The sequence below is a fragment of the Callospermophilus lateralis genome, chromosome X (genome assembly GCF_048772815.1).
Source record: "Callospermophilus lateralis isolate mCalLat2 chromosome X, mCalLat2.hap1, whole genome shotgun sequence".
In the NCBI taxonomy this organism is placed as follows: domain Eukaryota; kingdom Metazoa; phylum Chordata; class Mammalia; order Rodentia; family Sciuridae; genus Callospermophilus; species Callospermophilus lateralis.
The window spans coordinates 27090674-27117036 of NC_135325.1; the positions used below are offsets into that span (position 1 = coordinate 27090674).

The window sequence follows — 26363 nt, forward strand, 5'->3', positions numbered from 1 at the left end:
AATTGGTTGAGAAGGCGCCAGCCGTCCCGGCGCAACAAAGGGGCGGGTTCTCGGAATCGGAGCGATATCAAGCGCGTCACCCACTCAAGCTGCGGTGGTCGCTCGAATCCCGCCCGCCCTCTCAGTGTCGCCCTGCGCTGCTGAAGCCGCCGCGGCACCATGGCTGTGCTCGCCGTGATCCTGTGCTTGTCGGTGGCGGGTGAGGAGTCGGGGCGGACGTGCGGGACGTGCTTCGGGAAGCCCTGCGCCGCGGGGCTCGGGGGTCCCGGGCGGCCGGGGGTGGGCGGCTGCCCGGCGGATGCCGCAGTGCGGGCAGCCAGAGGCGGCCTCGCCTCAGCCGCCTCTCTCAGGGCTGTTCCCCGGGATCCGCTCGTAGCGGTGCGGCCTTAGGGAACGACGGTCCAGGGCCAGGGCCGGGCTCCTTGGGGGGTTCTCGGAGCTGGCCTCCACCCTCCGCCTTTTTGAGGAAGGCGCGTCCTCCCGCAGTGCCGCCAACCTCCAATCAGCCTGGCCTCCTCTTCCGGCTCGGGAGGCCCTTCGGAGGTCGGGCGCATTTCTCAATGGACTGGTGAACCACAGCCCGCTGCGAAGAAGGAAAGGTCGATTCCTTAGCTGCCATTGGCTGCTGCCTTTATTATTATTCTTTGCATTCGGTTAATGTCTTCAATGTAGTGGTTGTCATCAATAATGGTGACGGCTCTAACTCAAGTATGTTTCAGGATGTAAAAATTGGGGTGGTGTCATTATTTTATGTGGTTTGTATCTTCAGGTGAACACAAAGCACCTCTCCATAGTTTGTCACAGTTCCCAGTTTTAAGGATTTGGAAACTGGGATGTGAGTCACATCCTTAGGGTCACATGTCAAATCAATGGCAGCTTTCTGAGAGGAACCTGGGTTCCCTAGCATTGAGCAAGAGTGGAAATCAGCGAACATTTGGCCTCTCAACTTGTGTATTATGTGGTAATGCATTGCATTTGACAGCAATCCTCAGAAAAGGGTGTCGTCCTCGTTTTGCAGAGTGATCAAACCTAAATAGATTATTCAACACCATACAGGCAGTGAGTAGTGAAGCTGGACTTGAACCCAGACCAACTGGCTCCAAAGCACGGGCCTTTTCCATAATGTGTGTTGTGGCAAAGGCAGTGCTGCATGGGAGAATGTGAGTGTGATGGAGACCGAGCCAGGGAATGCACACTATGGGCAACAAGAGCCCAAGTTGAGAACAACTTGGAGGAATTGGTGCCCTGGTCTCCCATGTGTCACTTTAAAACCAGTGGGAGGTCTGTGCCTATGCTGTGGGAGGTCCTGCGTCAGGAATGACAATTTAATTCTGTGGGAGGTATAGACCAGTGATGTTCTTGAAATGGGTAGCTCTCTTCCATCTCTGGAGGTGCTCAGGGATGTGTGCTGATAATAGTTATATTTATTTTCTTTCTTTTTTTGTGTGTGAAACCAGGGATTGAACCCAGGAATGCTCTACCACTGAGCTATACTCCCAACCCGGCCCTTTTTATTTTTTATTTCGGGACAGTCTTGCTAAATGGCTGAGGCTGGCCTTGGTGATCCTCCTGCCTCAGCTTCCTGAATCACTGGAACTACAGAGGTGTGCCACCACACCTAGCTTTTTGTTTCTTTTCGTTAGCTGACTTTGAAAAGGTCATTCTGATCTGTCCATTAAGATACTTTGGATTGGGCATAGTGGCTCAGGCCTCTAATTCCAGCCACTCTGGAGGCTGAGGGGGAGGATTGCCATGTTCGAGGAGGCCTGTCTTAATGACTAACAAGCCGTGTCTCAAAATAAGAAATACATAAACAGGGCTGGGAATATAGCTCAGAGGTAGAGTGCCCCCAGGTTCAATTGTCAGTACCACACACACAAGAAAAGACGATACTTTAGGTGAATTTTTTATTTTAATTGAGTTTTTGAAATTAAGAAAATCTTCCCTTTAATACTGTGCTTTAAACAAAACATCTGTTGAAATTGTCTGCTTTAATGACGTTGTTTTGATTCAGTGAGGTTTAGGTTTTCTGGTTTGGTTTTGAGTCTGACATCAAATAATTGTTTCTGTACATGGTTTAAACATGCTTTCCTTACTAGAATGATCTAGTTTCTACAAACCAAGAACTTCTGCATTGCTGGGTCTTGTCAGATGAGGTTAAATTATTATTTTCCACAATGACTAAGTGTAATTTAATGGAAAACATCTTCAAGAGCTCCAACTTCTCTATTTGAGAAGAAAATCAAAATCTTTTAAAACATGGTTACAGAACTGGAAAGAGAACTAAGGAACTAGAGTTATAAATATCATGTCCTGAGGAGTATTTGAAAAAAAAAATCAGATATTTAACCTTGAGAGGAAAGGCAAAGAGTGAATCACATGGAATTTAAGGGATATCATGTAGAAGATGGAGTTGATTTGGTCACTGATACCCAGGAGGACAAAACTAGACCCCCCCCCTTTTTTCATATTGATAGATTCCATCCATTCATAGATCATAGCATAGTATGATGGAGTTCTTAGAAGGACACGGAGCCTCTCACCCAGACTGGGGAGGTACCTCACAGGGCAAGTACGGGAAAGGTTGGGGTGAAAAGAAAGGACATTTTAAGGGCTAGGGATATAACTCAGTGGGAGAGCACTTGTGTAGCATTCCCAGCAAGAAAAGAAAATACACAGAAAGAAAAAAAAGGCATTTTAGACAGAAGCACAGACACGTAAAAGGAAAAGAGCAAATAGTTTGCTGAGGCAAGAATGTATAGGGGCTAAGTTGGAGAGATCCCAGAAGTAAGGTTGCTAAGGCCTCTGGGCTATTATGTTTTAGATTTGCGTCAGAGGCTCTGGACATTTAAGCAGAGAGGTGGACAAACACATTTGTATTTTGTAAAAGTGATGAGAAAACTGGATCAGAGAGTGACACCACAGGGTCATAGAGGCAGCCAGATTTAGCAAACCTGGTGAGGGACACTGAGGGAAAAGGATTCAGGAGATGATAAGAAAAAGCACTCAGTGGAATTCGGTGGTTCAATTAGTCGTGGTGCTGCAAAAGGATTTAAAAGTTCCAGCCGTTTTGGCACGTGCCTGTAATCCCTGTGGCTCAGGAGGCTGAGGCAGGAGGATCACAAGTTTAAGGCCAGCCTCAGCAACTTAGGGAGACCCTAAGCAACTTAGTGAAAACATAAAAAGGGCTGGGGATGTGGCTCAGTGGTTAAACACCCCTGGGTTCAATCCAAATACCAAAATTGTTTTTTAGGTTTAAAAAAAATATATTTTGGGGCTGGGGATGTGGCTCAAGCGGTAGCGCGCTTGCCTGGCATGCACGCGGTGCTGGGTTCGATCCTCAGCACCACATACAAATAAAGATGTTGTGTCTGCTGAAAACTAAACGATATATATTTAAAGGCAACTGATTCAAGCAACTGGGCAGAAGGTGGAAACCTTTTTGGAGCCAAAGAATGCAGGAGAAGCATGTGGAAAGATGGTAGATCCAGTTTTAAACCTGTTGAGTCTGAAGGGCAGGTGGGACTTAGAAGGAAATGTCAACAGACTGTTGAGTATATAGGTCTCAGACCTAAGGGAGATCTAGGCTGGAAATAAAAATCTGGGAGGCATCAGTGCATTTCTGTGTTCACAACCTAGGAGTGGATGGGCTCAGCCAGGGAGAGCTCTATAAAATAGGAAAGTAGGGGGTCAAGAATGGAGCTCTCAGATCTCCGAAGTGGAATATGGTAGGTGATCCATTTAGATGTTAGGAGAATATACTAGAACTTTAAAAAGTCATCTTTTTGTAAACAGTAATGGTCACTTGTTAATGTCCCTCAGTTTGATGTTTTCTCATGATTAGATTGGGAAGAATACTATACAGGTATCAATCTTATTAGAAATTTTCATTTCTGTGTGCTTTGTAATGTAGTACAAATATATAGCCTATTGTTGTTAGTATTAATATCATTGTTATTATTACAGTTCTGGGGATTAAACCCAATGGCCTCAAGCATCCTAGGCAAGTGCTCTACCTCTGAGCTACATCCCCAGCCCTGTAGCCTATTATTTTAGTACAAGTGTGCAGCATATGCTTGCACCCACGTGTACACACATATACACATATGTACGGGCTTCCTTCCATCTTTGTGCTGAAAGGGTTGAAATCTAAAAAGTTGGGCCATCACTGCTTCAAAGGATGAGAAGAGAAACAGGAAAGCAACTAGAGGGATTGAAGGAAAACCAGGGACCCTGGCTTCGTGAAGTTCAAGAAAGGAGATTTTCAAGGAGGGTATTCCCATTTCAGATGCTTCGGGAAGTTCAGTAAATTAAGGGCTGAAAATTGTCTTTTGGACTTGGCGGAGGGATCAGGAACTCTGGGGTTGGTAGCTGGGTAGCGTCCAGGAGGTAGAGAAGCAGGTCATGATTGATTCCAGTCCTAGGATTCTTCCTTTGAAGGGAAGCAGAGGCTGGTAGTGGTTTGGGAGTTATTGTTTGTCATTTTAATTTTAGAATGGGCACACCCTCAGCATGTTTTTGAAAGGGGAATGTTGGTAGTTTGAGGTGTGACTTCATTCACTCATTAACTGAGCAAGTATTTATTGAGTACCAATTGGTCCAGCACCGATCTTACCCTGGGGATACTGAGTGAACAAGACACAAGTCCCTCCTTCACAGAGCTGATTTTCTTCAGGGACATCTTTCTATGCCTACCACCATATCGTCGCCTATCTTCTGATATGTTGTCTGTCTCAGAATAGTGGCTTAACTTTGTAGGTGAATGAATGAAAGTCCCTAAGAAGGCTGAACTCAAGCCTCTGTTAGAGTGGAGGGGGCCATCCCTGCCCTCATGTCTGGAGGGAGAGGACATACAGGGAGGGGCTTGTGCAGATAAATTGGTGATGAGGAGAGGAATTCCTCTTCTTTCTGGGGACAAGGTTATCAGGTGAGACTGAGTGATAACCCAAGAAGCTGAACGTCAGGGAGCCCATTTCAGTTCAGTACAAGGAGGAACAACTTTTCAAAGGACTAGAATGTTGGGACAGTGGAGCTGACTTCAGGTAAATACAGTGTTTGTAAATTGAGATGGGGTTCCTCATGATTGGTGATGTTCAAGTCAAGTATGGGTGGCTTGCAGCCAGGCGCCCCAGAGCTGTGATACCTGCAGTGAGCAGAAGTTTGGACAAGGTGACCCTTCTCTGTATAGGAGCCTATTTCTAAGGTTTCCTAAAGCAGTAGCCTCATGAAAGAGTTTGTTGTATGTCCATGGAGGTTAATCTAACTACAAAGGTGACACAAAGTTAAATAGTATGGCTTTTGCAGGGTTGAGTGAGTAGGGCCACATCTCAAAACAAAGGTACTCCAGGTGAAAATATGGTTCCTTAAAAGCGAATGGTACTTGGAAAGCATAGGTCTTGTGCTGCCCCATTTTCCTTACAGTTTAGCGAACCAAGATGTCTGTGGGTTACAAGTGACCCTTCCAGTCTGCTAGTTTTTGAACTGCCTCTGGCTAGAATGATTTGGAAATCCCTGTCCTGGCTGCTGTGTCAAATTGAAACCTAAGTCTTTGTGTTGTATCAGCACCATCCCGAGGCCTTTTATTTACCGTCAATACTGCAACACCAAGACATTTACTGGCGCTTCCAAACTTTATTCCTATTCCCTGTAAATGGTACTTCTCTAAGTCGAGAACAACAGCCCTGCTTTATTAAAGTCTCATCTTCCTATACGAGCCAAGATTTGTTTTGGACTTGCAGCTGATATTTTCATAAGAACCTAAAACTTTCCACTAGTTCCTTGCCTTGTATAAACTAGACACCACTGGGTTAATACATAATGGGGGAAGAAGCCAAAAACCTGGGGCTGGGGCTGGGGCTGGGGCTCAGCGGTAGAGCGCTTGCCTAGCACATGTGAGGCCCTGGGTTTGATCCTCAGCACCACATAAAAATAAATAAATAAAATAAAGGTTAAAAAAAAAGAAGCCAAAAACCTTAGCCTTATCCTTGGAGGACTTATAAAAATGGTCCCTTTATTCAATTAGCCTTTATCTTTAAATCCAGACACCATACCCTTGGAGTAGTTGACTTAATCATTACAGAATACCTTTTCACACCCTCCAGATAGGTTGACTGAAAATACCGCGTGGACTTTGTTTCTAAAGTCTGAATTGTTTTATTTTGTGACTGGTCACAGGCACCCTCCACTTGACAGTTCTCATTTCACTAGGTTTGCATGTAGGACATTGATCTATCCTGAGATAAGAACATACTAAAGTCTTATAAAGTCTTATAATGAGATACTAGAAACTTTATGAATTCACACTTGGTAGAGAGGGTCGAGGGTAGAAATAATTTAGAGATTTTAAGTTTTCTTTCTTTTTAGCCTGTGCCAGGGTTTTACTTTTTGTTGTTGTTGTTTTTAAATTCTGGAGAAATGCCACTGACTGCTAATTTTTGCCAGATGGTCACATGTGCCTTTTAGGTGTTGTCTGTAGGAAGGTGTCTACATCATTAGGAAAATCCTGTTTCGTGGTTGTACTTTTGTTCGAGCAGAATATATGAACTTGGGCTGGGACTATAGCTCAGTTGGTAGAGTGCTTGCCTTGCATGCACAGGCCCTGGGTTCAACTTAAACTTTGAAAAATAATTTGTTGACATTGAGGATTCAGCATTTCGTCAACTGTAATTTAGTATGCCAAGTTGGTGGATGGTGGGGAAACATGTATTATATTTAACAGTTTTCAAGGTGGGTACAAAAGAGTTATGGTGCTGATAATTCATTGAATCTGTTTTCTTTTCAGGGGTTTTGGGGAATGAGTTCAGTATATTAAGATCACCAGGGTCTGTTGTTTTCCGAAATGGAAATTGGCCTATACCAGGAGAAAGAATCCCAGATGTGGCTGCATTATCCATGGGCTTCTCCGTGAAAGAAGTATGTATATATTTTTAAATGCTTGCAATTCTTTCTAAAAACACATTTGCTGATTTCTTCTAAGAGACCAAGGAAGTAACAAACATATATAGGTATATTCACTACTGATTACTAAAGTTTTTGAAAGCTCATTTCTGGTTGGGGAGATTTTTGAAAAGTGCTTCAAGCTTAGTTTCTGAAATAAAATTATTATAAATTATTTACCATGTAATTATTTAGTCATCGTTCAAAAATTCTTTGTATGCCAGATAATGCATTTGTCCTATTTTTTTTAGCTTTTAAATATTTTTTAAATATATCTTTTTTTGGGGTGGGGAGGGTACCAGGGATTGAACTCAGGGGTGCTCAACCACTGAGCCACATCCCCAGCACTTTTTTATATTTTATTTAGAGACAGAGTCTCACTGAGTTGCTTAGGGCCTGGCTTTTTCTGAGGCTGGCTTTGAACTCAAGATCCTCCTGCCTCCAGCCTCAGGAACTGCTGGGATTACAGGCGTGCGCCAGTGTACCTGGCTAAATATATCTTTATTTTTAATTGACACATAGTAAATAAACAGAGGTATTCTACTATTAATAGGATATATCTTTTCTTTTAGTGCAGGTGATAGATTTGCTATAAATGATAATATTAGATACACATCTTGTCTGAGACTAGGAAAATAACGTGGTAATCATGTAGTCCTGGGGCAGCCTAGGACCTTGGTTTCTTAGTCTGAAACTATTATGTGTTGTAGTCACTGGCTGCTTACATGATTGTAGCGTAGGTTGTCTATATCCAGCCAATCCCAGAAATCTGAAGCTCAGGGCTTAGAAGGAAAGAGATGCATTTTGCTTTCTTATTGTCTCCTCCCGCATTATGCATGTAGTGAATTCGATGTGGTCCCTAGATATCTTCAGTCACCAAAAGGAACTTTCCTTCTAGATCCTTAGTGTGCTTGCAAGAAGCTACTCATGGGAACTGCTGAGCTGCTGGGCCAAAGGGTGGAACCCCTGGCTCTGTGTCATCTCTGGGCAACCAGGGTGAACATATTTGTATGTTTAAGGATGAAAGTTCTACCTAAATTCTTTATAACCTTAATGAATTGTTTTTTTGATTTTTTGTGTGTGTGTGTGCTGAGGATGGAACCTAGGGCTTCACACATGCTTAGTAAGTGCTCTACCACTGAGCTATACTCCAAACCCTACAACCTTAAATTTGACTCCAAATGGCTATTAAAATTACCTTTAGAAATAATTGTTAGTAAACTGGCCAGGCATAGTGGATGGTGCACACCTGTAATCCCAGCAACTTGGGAGGCTGAGGCTGGAGGATTCCAAGTTCAAAGCCAGCCTCAGTAATTTATTGAGGTAGTTAGCAACTCAGTGAGACCCTGTCTCTAAATAAAATACAAAAAAAGGCAGGGGATGTGGCTCAGTGGTTGAGTTCCCCTGAGTTCAATTCCTGGTATTAAAAAAAGAAAATTGTTAGTAAACTGACATGAGTTACTTTCAGAAGGGATTTTGTTTGTATTTAGTCTAAAGAGAATTTTATAATGACAGTCTTGCTATGTCACTGAGAGAGAGAAAGGTGATTCCATATGTAAGGATACAAAATGATGTAGAGGAAGAAATTGTCCATGGTTATAGGAAGAGGAGAATGTTTTGCAATGTGGAATTTAAAAAGTCCTTGTTTTGTGTTTACTTGCCTGCTTTTTTTTTTCCCCCACAGCAAGTTTGAGCTGATTTCTTAGTAGACTTTGTTTCAAATCCAGAATCTTAAGAAAATGAAGAAGGTAGAAATCAGCATCCTTGATTAGGAGATTGCAGCTACTATTTATTTTATAAAATGATTATTGTCCCCGTGAATTTTCTTGGCCAGGGTCATCAGAACCCCTTAACTTAGCTTAGTTGATATTATGGGGCGATGGTTTTCTGGGTTGATAATTAAGCACCATTTTATGCCTTTCGACATTTAGGATCTTTCTTGGCCAGGACTTGCTGTGGGGAACCTGTTTCATCGGCCCCGGGCTACCATTATGGTGATGGTGAAGGGAGTAGACAAGCTGGCTCTCCCTCCAGGCAGTGTCATCTCTTACCCTTTGGAGAATGTGAGTCTATCTCTCTCGCACTAAAAGTTTTTGTGGGGAAGTGCTAGTGCTAGGGATGGAACCCAAGACCTCAAGCATGCTAAACACACTTTTTTGTTTGTTTGTTTGTTTGGATACACAATTTCTTTAAAACACACTCTCTTTCGAAATTCTTTTCAGAACACAGTTTCATTAAAAAGATAATGGTAGTTATCAAGTTATGGAAACCTGGCCATTCTCCATGGGTGAGAATTCTTTCGAAGATAAGAGATAGACAAGTTGCCCTGCTCAGAATGGTCAGAAGCTTGAGAAAGAGTGCCACTAAAAGAGAGCCACTTGAGGGTGTGTCCTTCTGACATTTTCTTGGGCATTGTCCTGTCATCTTCCCTTTAGAACTTTCCCTCTGAGACAAAAGGCTGTTTGCTGGCTCCCTTATTCCTTCACTGGCCTTTCAGGCAACGTTGGCGATGAGCTGATGGGAGAGGCCCTCCATCCACTGCAAGCACATGGACGTGCTGGATAAAATCACAAAACAGGGCTGGGGTTGTGGCTCAGCAGTAGAGCGCTCGCCTAGCATGGGAGAGGCCCTGGGTTCGATTCTCAGCACCACATAAAAATAAATGAATAAAATAAAGGTATTAATGCTGGGGATGTGGCTCAAGCGGTAGCACGCTCGCCTGGCATGCGCGAGGCGCTGGGTTCGATCCTCAGCACCACATACAAATAAAATAAAGATGTTGTGTCCACCGAAAACTAAAAAAATAAATAAATATTAAAAAATTTTCTCTCTTTCTCTCTCTCTCTCTCTCTCTCTCTCTCTCTCTCTTTAAAAAAAATGAAGGTATTGTGTCCAACTACAACTCAAAAATAAATATTAAAAAAAGGTCACAAAACATTTTCATGATCACAGCTACCTTGAAAGCAAGACAGGGGTGCACACAGGTGCCAGATAGAAATAGAAAACTCAGAGGCCACCGTGGTAAGCAGGAGCTGACACTGAAAGGATGTTTCCTGCCGAAGGTGAGGAGCTGTAAAATGCTGTCTGTCCACTTGCTCTTGAGAAAGGGACTAATGAAACCCCAGCTGCCTGGGGCTGCTGCAGAGGAGCTGGCTTGCCGCCCTGGGCCATGGGCCCCAGATTCCCCCAGAGAAATCTGAATTACAGGGGTAGGGAGGTTCCTTCCGAATTCACCACTCACCCTGTAGGGACACCTTCTTTAGCTGTTATAAAAAATTGAAGGTGTGCACCAAGGGTGTAGCTCAGTGGTAGAGCACTTACTTAGCCTGTGCGAGGCCTTGGCTTGTCTCCCCAGCACGGGGACAATAAATAATTGAAGGAAAGTCAGAAAGTACTTGAAGGAAAAAACAAAATGCCCCGAGAAAGGTGTCAGCCACAGTAACACCTCATCTTCCTAGATCAGCTGAAAAGCCATTTTAGAATGTGTATTCAAATTGTGCAATAGAAACTGTAAGACACGCGAGGCAGTTGTAAGACATTTTTGATCGGTGATATGTTTGTTGATATTCTAAATATTTCAGAATTTAGATTGTGATGAGTTATTTAGAAATTTTTTTTCATTTCCAAATGTATGGGTTCTTTTTTAAAAAATATTTCTTAGTTGTAGATAGTTGTAGATTCATTTTTATGTGGTGCTGAGGATCGAACCCAGTGCCTCATGTGTGCAAGGCAAGTGCTCTACCACTGAGCTATAGCCCCAGCCCTGGGTTATTTTTTTAATAATTTCTAACTTAAATTTTTTCATTTTACTATAAGACTGTGGTCTGTGCGATGCTGATTTTCTGGGCATTTGTTTTTCAGACTTTCCTATGGCCGATTTCCAAGCACACATGGCATGCTTACAAAACAAGCATGTACTAGACCACAAGGCAAATCGGAACAAATGATAAAGAATCAGGATCATATTAACCACCCTCTCTGAACGCAGTGCAGTTAAATCTGAAAATAATAACAAAATGATACCTTAAAAAAGTATCTGAGCTGGGCATGGTGGCGCACGCCTGTAATCTCAGCGTCTCAGGAAGCTAAGGCAGGAGGATCACGAGTTCAAAGCCAGCCTCAGTAAAAGTAAGACCCTAAGCAACTCAGTGAGACCCTGTCTCTAAATAAAATACAAAATAGGGCTGGGGTTGTGGCTCAGTGGTCGAGTGCCCCTGAGTTCAATCCCCAATGTCAAAACAAAACAAAACCAAAAAACATATCTGGATCAACATACCCCTGTTCCATCCACCAGCCCTCCTACCCAGCCTTTGGTAACTACCTTTCTCTTTCTATTTCTATGAGTTCAACTTTTTTGTAGATTTCATATGTGAGAATATGCAGTATGTTTTCTAATGTGCCAGGCTTATTTCATTTAACATAATGTCCTCAAAGTTCCCCGGTGTTGTTATAAATAACAGGATGTCTGCCTCCCTTTAAAGTTGAATAGTAATTCACTGTATGTATGTATGTATCTATATCTGTGTGTGTGTATGTGTGTGTGTGTGTGTGTGTGTGTGTGTGTATATATATATATATATATTTATATATCACAATTTTTTTTCCAGTGCTGGGGATTGAACCCAGGGCCTCTTGCATACTAGGCAAATGCTCTACAATTGAGCTACGTCCCAGCCCTACCACATTTCTTTATCCATTTTCTGCTTATGGGTAGGTACCTAGGCTGCTTTCATAACAAAGCTATAGTGACTAATACTGCAATCAACATGGAGTGTGGAAATCTCTTTGGCAAGCTGATTCCGACTCCTCCTTGGGACATATGCCAGAAGTAGAATTGCTGGCTCATGCTTCAGGGGTCTAATGCACAAAATAGTGACTATCATAAATAATAATGCATTGTGGGTTTTTGCGGAGGGGGTCGTGGTACTGGGGAATGAACCCAGAGATATTTTACCACTGAGCTACATCCCCAGTCCCTCCTTTTGTATTTTGAGAGAGGATCTCACTGAGATGCCCAGGCTGGCCTCAAACTTACAATCTTCCTGCCTCAGCCTCCCAAGCAACTGAGGTTACAGGCAGTTGAATGAATTGCATTTTCAAATTGCTAAAAAAGTAGATCTTAGGGTTGGGCTTGTGGCTTAGTGACAGAGTGCTTGCCTAGCATGTGTGAGGCATTGGGTTCAAATCTCAGCACCACATATAAATAATAAATGAATAAAGGTCCATCAACTAAAAAAAAAAAAGAGTAGGTCTTAAATGTTTTCACCACACACACACACACACACAAAAAAAAAAAGTATATGAGATTGTTAGTTAGCCTAATATTTAACCATCCCACCTTGTAAACATGTTTCAAAACATCACATTCTACCCCATAACTGTATACAATTATTATTTGTCAATTAAGAATAAAATAAGTATTTGGAAATGATAAAAACAAACAAAAAATGTGACACTGCAGATTTAAAGCATACCGAATATCCAGGAGGCCAAGTCCAAAACAACACCTAGGCGTAGTGAAATTGAAGAATCATCAAGGAAATGGGAAATCTTAAAAGCTCTCAGAGAGAAAAGACATTGTCATTACCAAGGAATGAGAGTAGAATGAGAGCAGATTTCCCCTCATTGCCATTGTGGGCTGGAAAAGTGGCGATTTCCTAGTGTGAGGCTGGGTGAGAATATTACATAGATAGTCATAAGAATGAAACAACACCGATCCAGGGACAATTCTGCTGCGTCTGTTGAAAGATGGAAAGAGGATGAGTTTATGGTTGGTGATGCGGGAGAGCTAAGTCCTTGTTTTCTAGAATGGACAGTAAATAGATAATGCCTACACTTGAAAATCAAAATGTAGTCACATAAGCATCTTATTTAAAGAAGGTGGTAAAAACAAAAGGATTTGAGAGTGCCTCAGAAGAATGGGAAAGGAGGGGCGAGGCAAACATTTTTCATAAAATGTCTTATAGAACTATTTGTCTCTTTCAACTCTGTGTATATGTAATTCTTGAAAATTCATTTATTTTAAAAAGACAACAAGAAAGACAGTTGGAATAGATGCACTCCTGAATAATTCATGGGTTAAAGAGGAAATCACTGTAGAAATTTCCAAATTATTTAGAACTGAATAATAATGAACCTTATATTTAAAAATTGTGTGGGGTTCAGCTGAACAGCTGAAGTGGTAAGAAAAGGGATTTGTTTTGTTTGGTTTGGTACTGGGGATTGAACCAAGGGGCACTTTACCACTGAGCCACATCCCCAGCCCTTCTTAAATTTTTTGTTTTGAGACAGGGTCTTGCTAAGTTGCCAGATGCCTTACTAAGTTGCTGAGACTGGCTTTGAACTTGCGATTCTCCTGCCTTGGCCTCCTGAGCCTCTGGGATTGCAGGTGTTGCATCACACCCAGTGTAAAAGGGAAATTTATAGCTTAAGATGCACATACTAGGCAATTTAGGTTATATAAGATTGGAAATTAATAAGCTAAAGAAACCAAAAAGTGGGCTGGGGTTGTGGCTCAGTGGTAGAGTGCTTGCCTAGCATATGTGAGGCCCCGAGTTCAATCCTCAGCGCCACATAAAATAAATAAAATAAAGGTCCAAATGTATGATATGTCAAGATCATTGTACTGTCATGTGTAACTAATTAAAACAAATTTTTAAAAAATGAAAATGATAAAAAAATAAATAAAGGTCCATTGACAACTAAAAAATATTTTAAAAAAAGAAAAAACAAGAAACCAAAAAGTTTCATAGTAAATGCAAGTAAAGTGGAAGGAAGGAAACAATAAAGATCGGAAGGCAGAACATTTTCACCAAGAGTATTAATGGCATTTATTATGTGATTCCTGGGAAAAATCATTGTGGAGTTTCTTTAAAATAAATATATAAAAAACCAAAATGCCATTGCAAGATTTTTATTAGCATATAATCCAAAACCAAACATTTTAAAACAGACTAGTCTCACTTTACATGAGAAGCTGTGAAGAGAGCTCCTTTTATTGCTTGCCCCTGATTGGCTGCTTAGAATACTTTTCCTGGCAGAAGATGGGGAACGATACAGAAGGCTCAGATGACAGACCCCACAAAACCTTAAAACCAGAGTGTCTTAGAATTCCACTTAATGAAGCTTCCATTTGATTAGCTAGCTGTTTTAAGTCCTGTAGATACAGAAACTCCTGGACAAACGGGCCTTTCCTTAGAATATGGTGGCAGAAAACAGTTGCCGTGTTCTTAGCAGCTCGGCTTCTTGCTTGGTGAGCTTGGTTGTCTAGATAACTATTTTTTCTCCTTCACAGTCTGGCAGTCATCTGATTCATTCGCTTCTCCTGTGCGATTGCTAGGGACATGTTAGCATTTACCTTCAACTTTCCTGACCCAAGCGCCATTTCACTAGGTGAAATGAGATTGGGAAGTTTGTCACTCGCTTGTGTTTTCCCTGCAAAGCCTGAGGAGGTGACTGTGATCCCAAAAGGAAAGCACTTGCGGTGACTTGGGGGGCTGGTCACAGTGTGCTTTTGCAAGTTTGCACATCCTTCCCCCCACCTCAGTTACTCATAAACTCATTTTAAGAGAATTTTGGGAAGAGTTAATGTGCATCTTGAGTAACAGAAAAATTGATTTCATTTCACAGAAGTATAAAATTGATAAACTTAATTTTGATGCTGGGATTTCATCAGTGAGATTTATATAATCACATTGATTTCTGCCTGCCCGCACCACATTAGCATTAATTTGCTCCTTATAAACATGAACTTGTAAGTAGTAAAGGGAACTATTGGGAAAAAATCACTAAAAAATCTCTACTAAAGCAGAAACACTGCTGTATTGCTTATTTTAATAAAGTAATATCAGGAATAACATAATTTTTATGGGGAAATTACTACAATTTATTTTTTAAAATAATGTAGAACCAAAAAAAAAAACCTTTTTATTCACTCCCTAGGATATGGTTTACTTTGGTAAAGTCTCCATGGATATTTGAAAAAATATGTATATTCTGCTTTTGTTCCATAAATGTTAATTAGACTTTGAAAAAAAATGTTGAACAAAGCCAACTATGGAGATAGAAGCCAGCATTTTGGTCACCCTGGGGGTGGAGGTGGGTGCTTCTCGGGTGCTGATGCTTCTCGGGTGCCTCCTGTCTGCGTGGGTTACATGAATGCATACATTTGTATAAACGCTTATTGAGTTGTTACCCCAGGATATGTACACTATATTGTTTGCATGTTATATATATTTTGATAATATAACATGTACATAGTTCTTTTTTATAATTAACATTAGGATATATAAAAAAATTAAAAATATTAACACCTTCACAATTATTAACATAGTCTTACTAAAATCAAGAGTGATGACATATTGTTACTACATTTTTATACCAGATAACAGAGTGAAGAAAGCAACAAAAAAATAATCACTAAAATTCTGCTGTGGATCAGGATAAAATGTCTCCAACATGAACTCAGACTTTCCTAATGAATTCAACAATGAGTATGGATTGCTTGTTATATTTTGATACAAATCTCAAGTAAATAAGGAGGTCTTGTCAGAGTTGGGTATTTCCGTCTACTGATACCTTCATGCATTTCTAAGATAAGAGCCTTAAATTCTTGGAGTATACTTTTATAGCCTGTCTGAGAGTCTTCAGTCTATCTGAAGATGAACTCTAAATCTTATTATCCATTTAAAATATTTCAAAATAGGGCTGGGGATGTGGCTCAAGCGGTAGCGCGCTCGCCTGGCATGCGTGCGGCCCGGGTTCGATCCTCAGCACCACATACAAACAAAGATGTTGTATCCGCCGATAACTAAAAAATAAATATTAAAAATTCTCTCTCTCTCTCTCTCTCTCTCTCTCTCTCTCTCTCTCTCTCTCTCTCCTCTCTCACTCTCTCTTTAAAAAAAATATTTCAAAATGGAAAATGAGGTCTAATTTCAATTAAATTCAGTACTTCTGATTCCTCAAATCTCTTAAATACAAGTAAATACTTTACACATTCATTGTAGCATGTTTAATCAATATTGAAACCAAATGCGTTGTTGCTTCAAGTACATGAATGACCACCAGAAAATGGTTTGTGCTACATAGTGTCCTGTCCATGTTTGAGCTGTATCTCATCTAGTCACATTGGGAATACAGACTCTGCTCACTAGGGGGCTGTTTAATCCTCTATAGCCTTAAAAGGGCTCCAGGTGTTCATCTTCCAAATTTCCATAAAAAGTACCGGTGCCACCCAGGAGCACATGTCTGTAATCCTAGCAGTTCAGGAGGCTGAGACAGGAGGATTGCAAGTTAGAGACCAACCTCAGCAACTTAGTAAGACCCTGCTGCAAAAGAAAAATTAAATTAAAAAGAGCTGAGGATGTAGCTCAGCAGTAAAGTGCCCCAGGTACCAAAACCAAAGTCCCCAGGTTTCTTTCTTAATACCATCTGAATGGCTTTTTTTCCTACTTTCATTCAGAAAATAACTGTGGTCTTATTCTTAAATCGCAGGCGGTTCCTTTTAGTCTTGACAGCGTCGCAAATTCCATTCACTCCTTGTTTTCTGAAGAAACTCCCGTAGTTTTGCAATTGGCTCCTAGTGAGGAAGTAAGTGCTAAAGTTTTTATTTAAGATGCTTTAAAAAAAATAAAAGCAGCTTTCATGACTTAATAAAAATTGAAAAACAGTTTTATGAAAAATACTGTCAGACCTCCTTGTGCTGAACGGGCTGTAGACTGTGGGTGACTTCAGTCTGGGGTTCTCGTTGCAGAGAGTGTATATGGTGGGGAAGGCAAACTCGGTGTTTGAAGACCTTTCAGTCACGTTGCGGCAGCTCCGTAGTCGCCTGTTTCAAGAAAACTCCGTTCTCAATTCACTTCCCCTCAATTCTCTGAGTAGGAACAATGAAGTAAGTAGTGCACTTGTTGAATGAAAAGATAAATATCATTGTTAACTTTCCATTCCTTACGTTACTTTGAAATGTTAGAATTTTTAGAAAATAAAAAAAATACAGATTTACTGCTGGAGTAAATTGTTTTTTTCCACTGGTGTAATATTCTTGTTTTGGGTGGGGGGTTACCGGGGAATGAACCTGGGGATGCTTAACCACTGAGCAATATCTGGAGCCTTTTTTAAAAAAAATATTTTTAGTTGTAGGTAGACACAAAACCTTCATTTTGTTTATTTAGATTTTTTATGTGGTGCTGGGGTTGGAACCCAGGGCCTCACACATGCCAGGCAAGCACTCTACCACCAAGCCCCAGCCCCAGCCCTGTGCCCTTTTTATTTTGAAACTAGGTTTCACAAAGTTGCTTAGGGTCTCATTAAATTGCTTGAGGCTGGTCTTGGAATCCTCCTGCCTCAGCCTCCCGAGTTGCCGGGGTGACAGGGGTGTGGCACCATACCTGGCTCATGGCGTAATCATCTTAATGATCTCATGAGTAAACCAGTCTTTGTTGTGAATCGAGCTGTAGTAATGTTATATTCTAGTGGCAGGGTTGCCCCTGTTCATCCACACAAGCCAGGAACCGCAGTGTCTCCGTGGAGGAGCTGTGTCCACCTGGTAATGCGGGAGCTGGCATCATGGCCGCTGCCGACGTGTTGCTAGGTTTTTCTCATTCATTCTGGACACTGTGGTGGAAGGGGCACCCGCATCTTTGACCGCTGCCTTTCAGCTTCATCGTCTGCTTTTGCACCCTTGTAATCACATGGCATGCCACCTTTGTGACGACGTCCACCATTTACCTACTTTGGGCAACCAGAACCACTATTTTCCATTGTCCAGTATGGAGAGTATTCAAGGGGAGTGAGCATGCTGGCCCGTGACGGGATATCGTGATGCCCTGAGGAAAAACCACAGTGGAATTCAGATGATGGATCATGGTTCTGTCAGAAGTATAGCTGTTGAGTGGCAGTCACTGTGTTAAGGGATGGCCACTACCTTTCTGTTAGGAAGCAGTGTTTTACGTGCAGTTTTGTCCTGGTGCTGTGGGTGGCACCCAGGGCCTCAGGCATGCTGGGTAAGCGCTCTCCTACCAGCTGCACCCTGCCTGTGTACGCCTTGTCAGTTGCCGCGAACTTACCAAAGAGGGGGAAATTATATAATTTTACTTATGGGATTAATATTTGTAATAGCCTGTATTTTACTTGATAAATGGCAAATATAGACCTGTAACACATATTTAAAATAATGTTCATTTTGGGTTTTTTTGGTCTCTGAAGGTTGACCTGCTATTTCTTTCGGAACTGCAAGTGCTACATGATATCTCAAGTTTGGTAAGTAGGCTGCTTGAATTTTTCAGTTCCATTTATTCTGATGTCTATAAACTCCTTCACTGCGATAGTGAACCCAGTTGGAAAGCATGACATGTATGCCCTAAACCAGGCATGGCAGTGCACACACACCTGTAATCCCAGCTACTTGGGAGGCAGAGACAGGAGAATCACAAGTTCAAGGCCAGCGTGCGCAACTTAATAAGATCCTGTCTCAACAAATAAAAAGGGCCAGTGACGTAGCTCAGTAATAGAACACTTGCCTAACAGCTGTGAAGCTTTGGATTCAATCCCTGAAAATGCAGAATAAAAGAACGGAATGTCTAGATTTAAGACCCCATGAAAATTGAGAAATTAGTATTGGTACTGGGCATTCCAAACTCATGTGAGCGTGAAATTATTTTTGCATTTCTCCTTTTAGAGGAGACAGTATGTCCTCCACAAAATAGTCCTGGGAATAAGAATACCTTGGCTGGAGTTCCAACTTGGGCATTGATTTCTGATCAGCCATTAAGACATAATTCCTACATCTGTAGCTTTGTGTTGAAAAACAAGAAGTAACAGTTGGGATAAATAATACTGTCAACCAAGTCGAGAAGGAATACATCTGTCTGAAGGGCTTCTTTTTTTTTTTTTGAGTTACTCATCCTTGTAACTGAAATAGAAATTCTTACCTCTTTGGTAGCTTGTGAAGTTGTTTCTTAAACTTTTTCAGCCAGTACTGGGTTGAGGAATCGGGAAGTTCAACGCTGGGGATCTGTGAAAGTGGCGAGGGAGGGTTTGTGGGGAGTAGCGCCTGATGGTTCACTAATTCCTGGGATCAAACTGGTCCAACCAGCTGTTCCTTGTGTGCTTCCCCATAGCTGAGTTTTTAAACTAAGCAGTTGTGTTTAAAAAAAAAAAATGTGTGCAGGGCTGGGGATTGACCCCAGGGTCTCACACATGCTAGGCAAGTGCTCTATCACTGAGCTGTGTGCCCAACTTTTTTTTAATTCTAAGACAGGGTCTCATGAAGTTTCCCAGGCTGTTTTCAAATTTATAATCCTCCTGCCTCAGCTTCGCTTGTAGCTGGACTATAGGCATATGCCACCGCACCTGGTGTAAAACTAACAATTTTGTTAGATAGGGCAGAGGGGTGGGAGGGGAAGGGAGGGGGCATGGGGTAATTAATGATGGTGGAATGTGATGATCCTTATTATCCAAAGTACAGGTATGAAGACACAAATTGGTGTGAATATGCTATGTATACAACCAGAGATAGGAAAACATGTGCTCTACATGTGTAACAAGAACTGTAATGCATTCCGCTGTCATAAAGAAAAAAAAAACTTTGAAAAAAAACCTAACAATTTTATTAAGAACTTTTATTGAATATTTAAGGAGTTCTGTAAGTGTTCCCCAAAATGAGACTTGGGTGGGATTTATCAGAAACTCCCATTTAAACCAGTTCCCCATTACCACCATTTTCGACCACAGGCTGTGGGCGTGGCTGGGGTACTGTGGAAGCCAAGTTTATTTAGGTGTGAAACTTGAATCAGCTGTTATACGCCACACGTTATCTGTCACCTTTTTTTATTTGTCCTCCTCAGTTGTCCCGTCATAAGCATCTAGCCAAGGATCACTCTCCTGATCTGTACTCACTGGAGCTAGCAGGTTTGGATGAAATTGGGAAACGTTACGGGGAAGACTCTGAGCAGTTCAGAGATGCTTCTAGGATCCTTGTTGATGCTCTGCAAAAGGTAAACTTCAGTGTCGCACGAGAGGTCGGAATGTGACATTTCACTTTTTGCTCTTAATGGGAAAATCTGCTATGTGAGGACACTTTTTCTTGTGTGTGAGGGTTGTTTGTGGTGCTGGGGATCCATGTGAAATGCCGTTGAGTGAGGTCTTGACTGCTTGGAGGGTGTTCTAATTATAGTGGCAAGAATAAAATAGGGTCAAAGGTATATATTGGGCTACCTCTTTCTAATGCTGGCAGGGATAGTATTAGGAAATGATTGATAACTACAGCATGATATATATTTTTTATTCTGGTAAAATATATATAATGTAAAATGTAACCATTGTAGCCATGTTTAAGTGGCATTAGATACAGTCCTGTATTCTGCAACCGTCATCATCTCTAATAAAACTTTTTCATCTTTCCCAATTGAAACTCGGTGCCCATTAAACACTATCAGGTACTGAACTAGAAAACCGAGCACAGCAGACACGCAGCCAATGCATAACAAACGCCTGTTCTTTTCTGCCCTCCACGTTACTCACCTATAACTCCTCAGTGAAGCTTCCTGCGTAAATCTTTGTAGACGTTTGTGATTAATCATAGACCACTTAGGAACATCTCTTCATTTCCCTTTCCTACTTCCCTTCCCCCAGTTTATATGCCAACAAGTTCAGTCTCTTAAAGTAATCTTATTTTGAGCATTTGAATATATATTAAAGCTCAACACTTTTCTGAATATTTCAACATAATCAAAATCTTTAGTCTTGCCTATTTTAAGACATAGCATATATCATGATCCAGTAGGTAGGAATATGTTGTCAAAGAACAGAAGCTTTACACATAATTTAAATGAGTTTGTATTTGACTTGCCACAGAAAATGATGGTGATGCATGTTAATTATCTTGGTTTAACCATTCCACAATGTGTGTGTACTTTGTTTATTTTTGTGGTACTGGGGATTGAACCCAGGGTGCTCTACCACTGAGCAACATCTCTACCTTTTTTGAAACAGACTCTTGCTCAGTTGCTAAGGCTGGCCTCCAACTTGCAGTCCTTCCACCTCAGCCTCCTGAGTCTCTGGGATTACAGACGTGCATCATCACGCCTAGCTGTATATATATCTTATAACAAATATTGCATATGATAAATATCTATCCATGGGTTCCATATCTGGAGATTCAACCAAGGATTGGAAATATTTAGGGAAAAAACGTGCATCTGTGCTGAATGTGTACAGACTTTCCCCCTTGCCATTATTCCCTGAACAACGCAGTCTATTAACACAGCATGGACACTGTATTAGGTATTATAAGGAACCAAAAGAAGATTTAAAGTATACCGGAAGCCAGGCACAGTGGCGCATACCTGAAATCCCAGTAGCTCAGGAGGCTGAGGCAGGAGGATAGTGAGTTCAGAGCCAGCCTGAGAAACTTAATGATGTCTTGAGCAACTTAGTGAGACCCTGTCTCAAAACATAGAAAGGATTGGGGATATGGCTCAGTGGTTATGCACCCCTGGGCTCAATCCCCAGGACAAAAAGAAAAGTAAGTAGGTAAGTATACGGGAGGATATGCGTAGGTTCGTATGCATTGGTAAGTATACGGGAGGATATGCATAGGTCCGTATGTGTTGGTAAGTATATGGGAGGATATGCGTAGGTTCTTTACAGATACTACACCATTTTATGTAAGGGACTTGAGCATCTGCACATTTTGCATTCCCAGGAGGGTCCCGGAACCAGTCCCCCACAGGTGCTGAGGGATAACTATATACAATTTTTGTCACTTAAAAATAAAAATGGGGACTGGGATTGTGGCTCAGTGGCAGAGCACTTGCCTAGCATGTGTGAGGCACTGGGTTCGATTCTCAGAACCACATATAAATAAGTGAAAAATAAAGGTCCACCAACAACTAAAAAATGAAGACAAAACATATTGGAGATTCATCACAATGTTAACAACTTCCTTTTAGTTTGCAGATGACATGTACAATCTTTATGGTGGGAATGCAGTGGTAGAGTTAGTGACTGTCAAATCATTTGACACATCCCTTATGAGGAAGACAAGAACTATCCTTGAGGCAAAAGAAGAGGTGAGCATGATTTCTTTTGAAAAAATTAAATCCTCTGTCACCTCTAGGTGACATGAATGGGCCGTCAGTAAATCTGAAAAACAATTTCAGTTCAAATATTCATTGATTATTCACAAGGTTCTGTGCTTTAGCCAATAATACTCAGTTCTCTGGGGCTACCATCAGATACTGTAAGAATATGAGTTAGGGATAAAAGTAAATCTTCCAGGGCAGTAAGAGAGTTCCAATATTGGTATGTTCAGGGGACATCAGCAGTCACTGAGGGCGTGGCGGGGCGCTCTCAACTGATGAACTCTGCTCTTTTAGAAGGAACACTGTCTTGGCAGCACAGTCCCTTATTTCTGGAATCCTCCTTGTGTAGGTCTTTAAAATTTTGGTTTACCGCCATAGTTTTTTGATATGGATCTTGCTTTGAGTTTAAGCATTTAGAGCGAGAGGCGAGGTTGCTGGCTGCGGAAAACCGTGTGTGTTCATGATCTTAGACAGATATATGGCTTCAGGAAATCTGGGGGTGGGAAATGGTGGTATAGACACTCTAGATGCCACGTAGCCAAGAACGTTACTTACTGTTGGCCTCGTCACTTACTGCCGTCAGCTCCCTAGTCACTTCTGTACCCTTCAGACCCATGTCACTCCGTTTACAGATGGCAGGGAGAGACCTGGGGTGAGAGGGCTGAAGCTGATGCCTGCCAAAGGCAGTCTGGAGACACCGGCTTTAGATTGGTTTTCTGTGTTTAAGACACATAGCAGGCCAGACAGACGCCCCGCTTACCCTGCAGCTACCACCAGTGTCTGCTGTAAGGCATCTAGAAGCACTGGATGAAAAATAAAAAGCCTTTTTAAGTGCATAGCTCAGCTCTCAAAAGGTAAAGATTTTTGCAGGGTAAGCAAAGAAGCAGGCCAAACTAAGGACATCCATCAGGGGCTGGGGAGGCCCTGGGTTCAATCCCCAGCACCAAAAAATCCAAAAACCAGGTGAGGAGCCTCTGACTCCCTGTGGGGGAGGGGATGAGAACTGACACCTCCCTATAAAGCTGGGGACCTTGAAAATGCTGTGCCCTCCTGAGAGGGGAGACTCTTGAACATTCTGCCTACCAGCAGCTTGAGCTCTGGGTGGCCAGTCTGTTGGGAGTAGAGATGTTCTCAACAACAGGGCCCCCTACCTGTGGGTGAGGGGCTCCAATTTGTGTCACCTGCCGTTTTGGGAAGCCCCAGCCAAGAAATCAACAGAAAACCTGGTCCCACGCTGGTGAGACCTCCATAGCACATAGGGACAACAGCAAGTGAGGAGAAGCCACAGAATATGTCTAAACTGATTAAAGAAATGGGAGCTGACCCCGAAAGCAGAGCCTTCAGACAGATTTGAATTTAATGGGAAAACTTGAATACTGCCACGGTAGGCCTGCCGAGTTTATGAAGTGACCCCAGAGAGAAGCCATCTTGAAGAAGGCCCCAGTTTTGGAGTTTGACCAGTCCCTTGTGTAGAGCTGAATTATTGTGTCTCCTGTGATGTGCTAGGCTGCCTTTACCAATCAGCTCTTTTAATGCACGACTTGAGTTTCTGGGAAAGTAGCCTCTCAAATGACCAGATGTGTTATTAGGGGCAAGAGTGAGGTGAGGTCAGATTTGCTTTACCTACGAGGTTGAGTTAGCGCTTCAGGTATGCTGTCTAAAATCTCCAGAATTTTCTTATTTGTAAAACTGTAAGAGACCCAAAGGAATCCTTTGCAATGGGAAGTTGGCATCAAACATTCCATGGAATGTCATTTCGTCTGGTCACCTGCCTGTCGTCCCTGTTCATCACTCTCCTGCATCCAGTGTCTGGCCTGTTCACAGAGAGAAGGCCTCACGTGGGCTTGCTTTCTAGAGCGCTGATGGAGATGGAGTAACATTAGGTTGCAGCAAAGACTGTGCAACCCTGTCAGTGAGCTGAAAATCACTGCAGTGTGCACTTCGGCTGGGTGTGAGCCTGCTGTATCAAATAGAAACCAAAGAAGGTCTCGGGGTGTGAGGTCCTTGGCCTCAACTCTAAGCTCCCGCAGGTAAACACGGGATCTGTGCCCCCATCCCCTCCTCCAGTTGAAGTCACTGTCTTCTGTTAGCATAAGGGGACAGCTAAGAACAGTTCAAGGAATCGTTTGCCAAGTGCCCACGATGTACCAGGGCCTGGGGTGGTAGAACAAGCAGAGCTCTGACACCGTCTGCCAGGCACCCCGCCCTCCTTTCTGCCACCTCACTACGCTGCCACACCCCAGTCTGTCTCCCTGCTTTTCAGCTGTCCCTTCCCAGATCCACCTGTACACTTCATCATCACCGTCATCTTTTCTAAAGGAGACCCTGATCACGAAGCTGGCTTCCTGCCTGAGCCGTGTCCTGTCTTCTCGTTGCTGTGGGCTCAAAGCCAGGCCCCCATGGCTTGCCTGCATTAGCTTTGTCTCTTGTTATAGTCCTGCTCTTTATTTTTTATATTCATTTTGTTTTTCCAGTGCTGGGGACCAACCCCAGGGCCTCCTGCAGGACAGGAAAACACTTGGCCCCTGAGCTGTCCCCAGCCCTGGCCTACGCTTTATATTCTTTAGCCACAATGAACCAAGTTGCCTGTGTAGTTGAAGAAGCCTGTTTTCCTCTTTTAGAAACATGAAGGTGCTCACTCTTCCACAGCTTGTTACATCTTTAATATTATTTAAAGAATACAAATGCTGAACCCCTGTCCCCTGGAGTCCCCCACCCCCACCCACAGTGACTTGGCTCGTAATCACCGCAGCCACCCCGTCGCTTTCCCTTGCAGTTTGACTCTGCATATTTATCCTTAAAACAGAGCTGTTTGGTTTTGCCTGTTTCAGTTTTGTACACATGGAATCCTACCTCATTATTTTTCTGTGTTCTTTGCTCAGTGTTATTTTTCAGAGTCACACAGACTTATGAATAGAGCGGGAATCAGTCCCCTCACTTCTGTGTCGCCCACTGTACGGCCACATCCTCATACCCGCCCACTGTGTGGCTGATGGCTGCACAGGCTCTCGGTTCACTCATGGACTTACCCGGATGGCAGGATACGCCTGCCTTCAGCTACACCGGGTGTTGCCAGTTTCTCAAGCAGTTGGATCAGTTTACACTTCCACCCACGGTGCCAGTGTCTTCTCCCTGAAGACTCCCCTTCCTGGTTCTGCCCAGTACAAGTAGCTCTTAGGCCACTTGTGGATAAGTGTTTGCTAGACAGCGAGTCACACACACTAAATTAGGATAATGTTGTATCTTAAAATTTGATTTTCTCTTTCCTTTTCTTCATTGCAGAAACCAGCCAGTCCCTATAACCTTGCATATAAGTATAATTTTGAATATTCAGTTGTTTTCAATATGGTACTTTGGATAATGATCGCCTTGGCTTTGGCCGTGATCATCACCTCTTACAATATTTGGAACATGGATCCTGGATATGATAGCATCATTTACAGGATGACAAACCAGAAGATCCGAATGGACTGAGCTCTCCTCATGCCACACTTAGGCTAGGGGTTTGGAAATTGGCCATTTTATTAAAATATATCTTTTAGTGTGGTTTAAAGTAGATAGTATACTTGATTAAAACAAATAGCAAATTTTGTTCTCTATTTTGTGTGTGCCTGTGATGTTTTTTTAGAGTGACTTCTAGTATTGATGTGAATCAAATGATGTAATAGATTCCATAATATGCTTGAATGTCATGATATAGCCATTTAATAATGTAATTTCATTCCATATAATAGATTTGGAGATATGCACTGAGAGACATGTAAAACACTTAGAGTAGCTTGTTATTTATGTTGGGAAAATGCACTGAGTTTTATTAGAGCAGCTTATGAATGCTTAACTTCCTTACACAGGATAGATGAAAATTATACTTGGGTTCTCATATACTATGAACCATTTGTAAATGTCTTAATTTGATGTAAATATCTCTGAAAACAAGAGCAAAGGTTTTTAACTTAAAGCAGCCCTTTCAAATACTGGATGTGCTTATGCAGTCGCTTAGATTTGGAGCTGATTGACAGGATAGCTGTTTTTTTAACCTCTTCTGCAAGTTCGGTGATGTGCATGGTCTTGTAAGGGTATTAAAAATACTACATTGCTTCAAGAGGAGACACGTGGAGTTACAGATGCTTGTAATTAGATACTCAAAAGCAGATCTTTGGGGGACATCTTGAGGCAGGAATAGAAAATATTTTTATTTCAGTAACTCTTCCCCCTGTGAATCTACTATGGTTTGTGGTACAACTTCATTCTCTAAGATATTAAGTGAAGTGGATGATTTCTGCTTTTCATGTGGAAGTGGACCAATGTCTTTAAGGAGTGACAAATAAAGTTAATGATTCCAAA

At 42.1% G+C, this 26363-nt stretch overlaps 1 protein-coding gene across 1 annotated transcript; it reads left to right on the forward strand.

Moving 5' to 3' along the window:
* The first annotated feature begins 47 nt into the window (after nt 1-47).
* On the forward strand, nt 48-26363 carry Atp6ap2 (ATPase H+ transporting accessory protein 2). Its single transcript, XM_077106977.1, has 9 exons — nt 48-199; nt 6782-6912; nt 8868-8999; nt 16432-16527; nt 16691-16828; nt 18142-18195; nt 19782-19931; nt 21888-22007; nt 25302-26363. The coding sequence occupies exons 1-9, from the start codon at nt 160-162 to the stop codon at nt 25491-25493; spliced, it is 1053 nt and encodes a 350-aa protein (XP_076963092.1). The 5' UTR covers nt 48-159; the 3' UTR covers nt 25494-26363.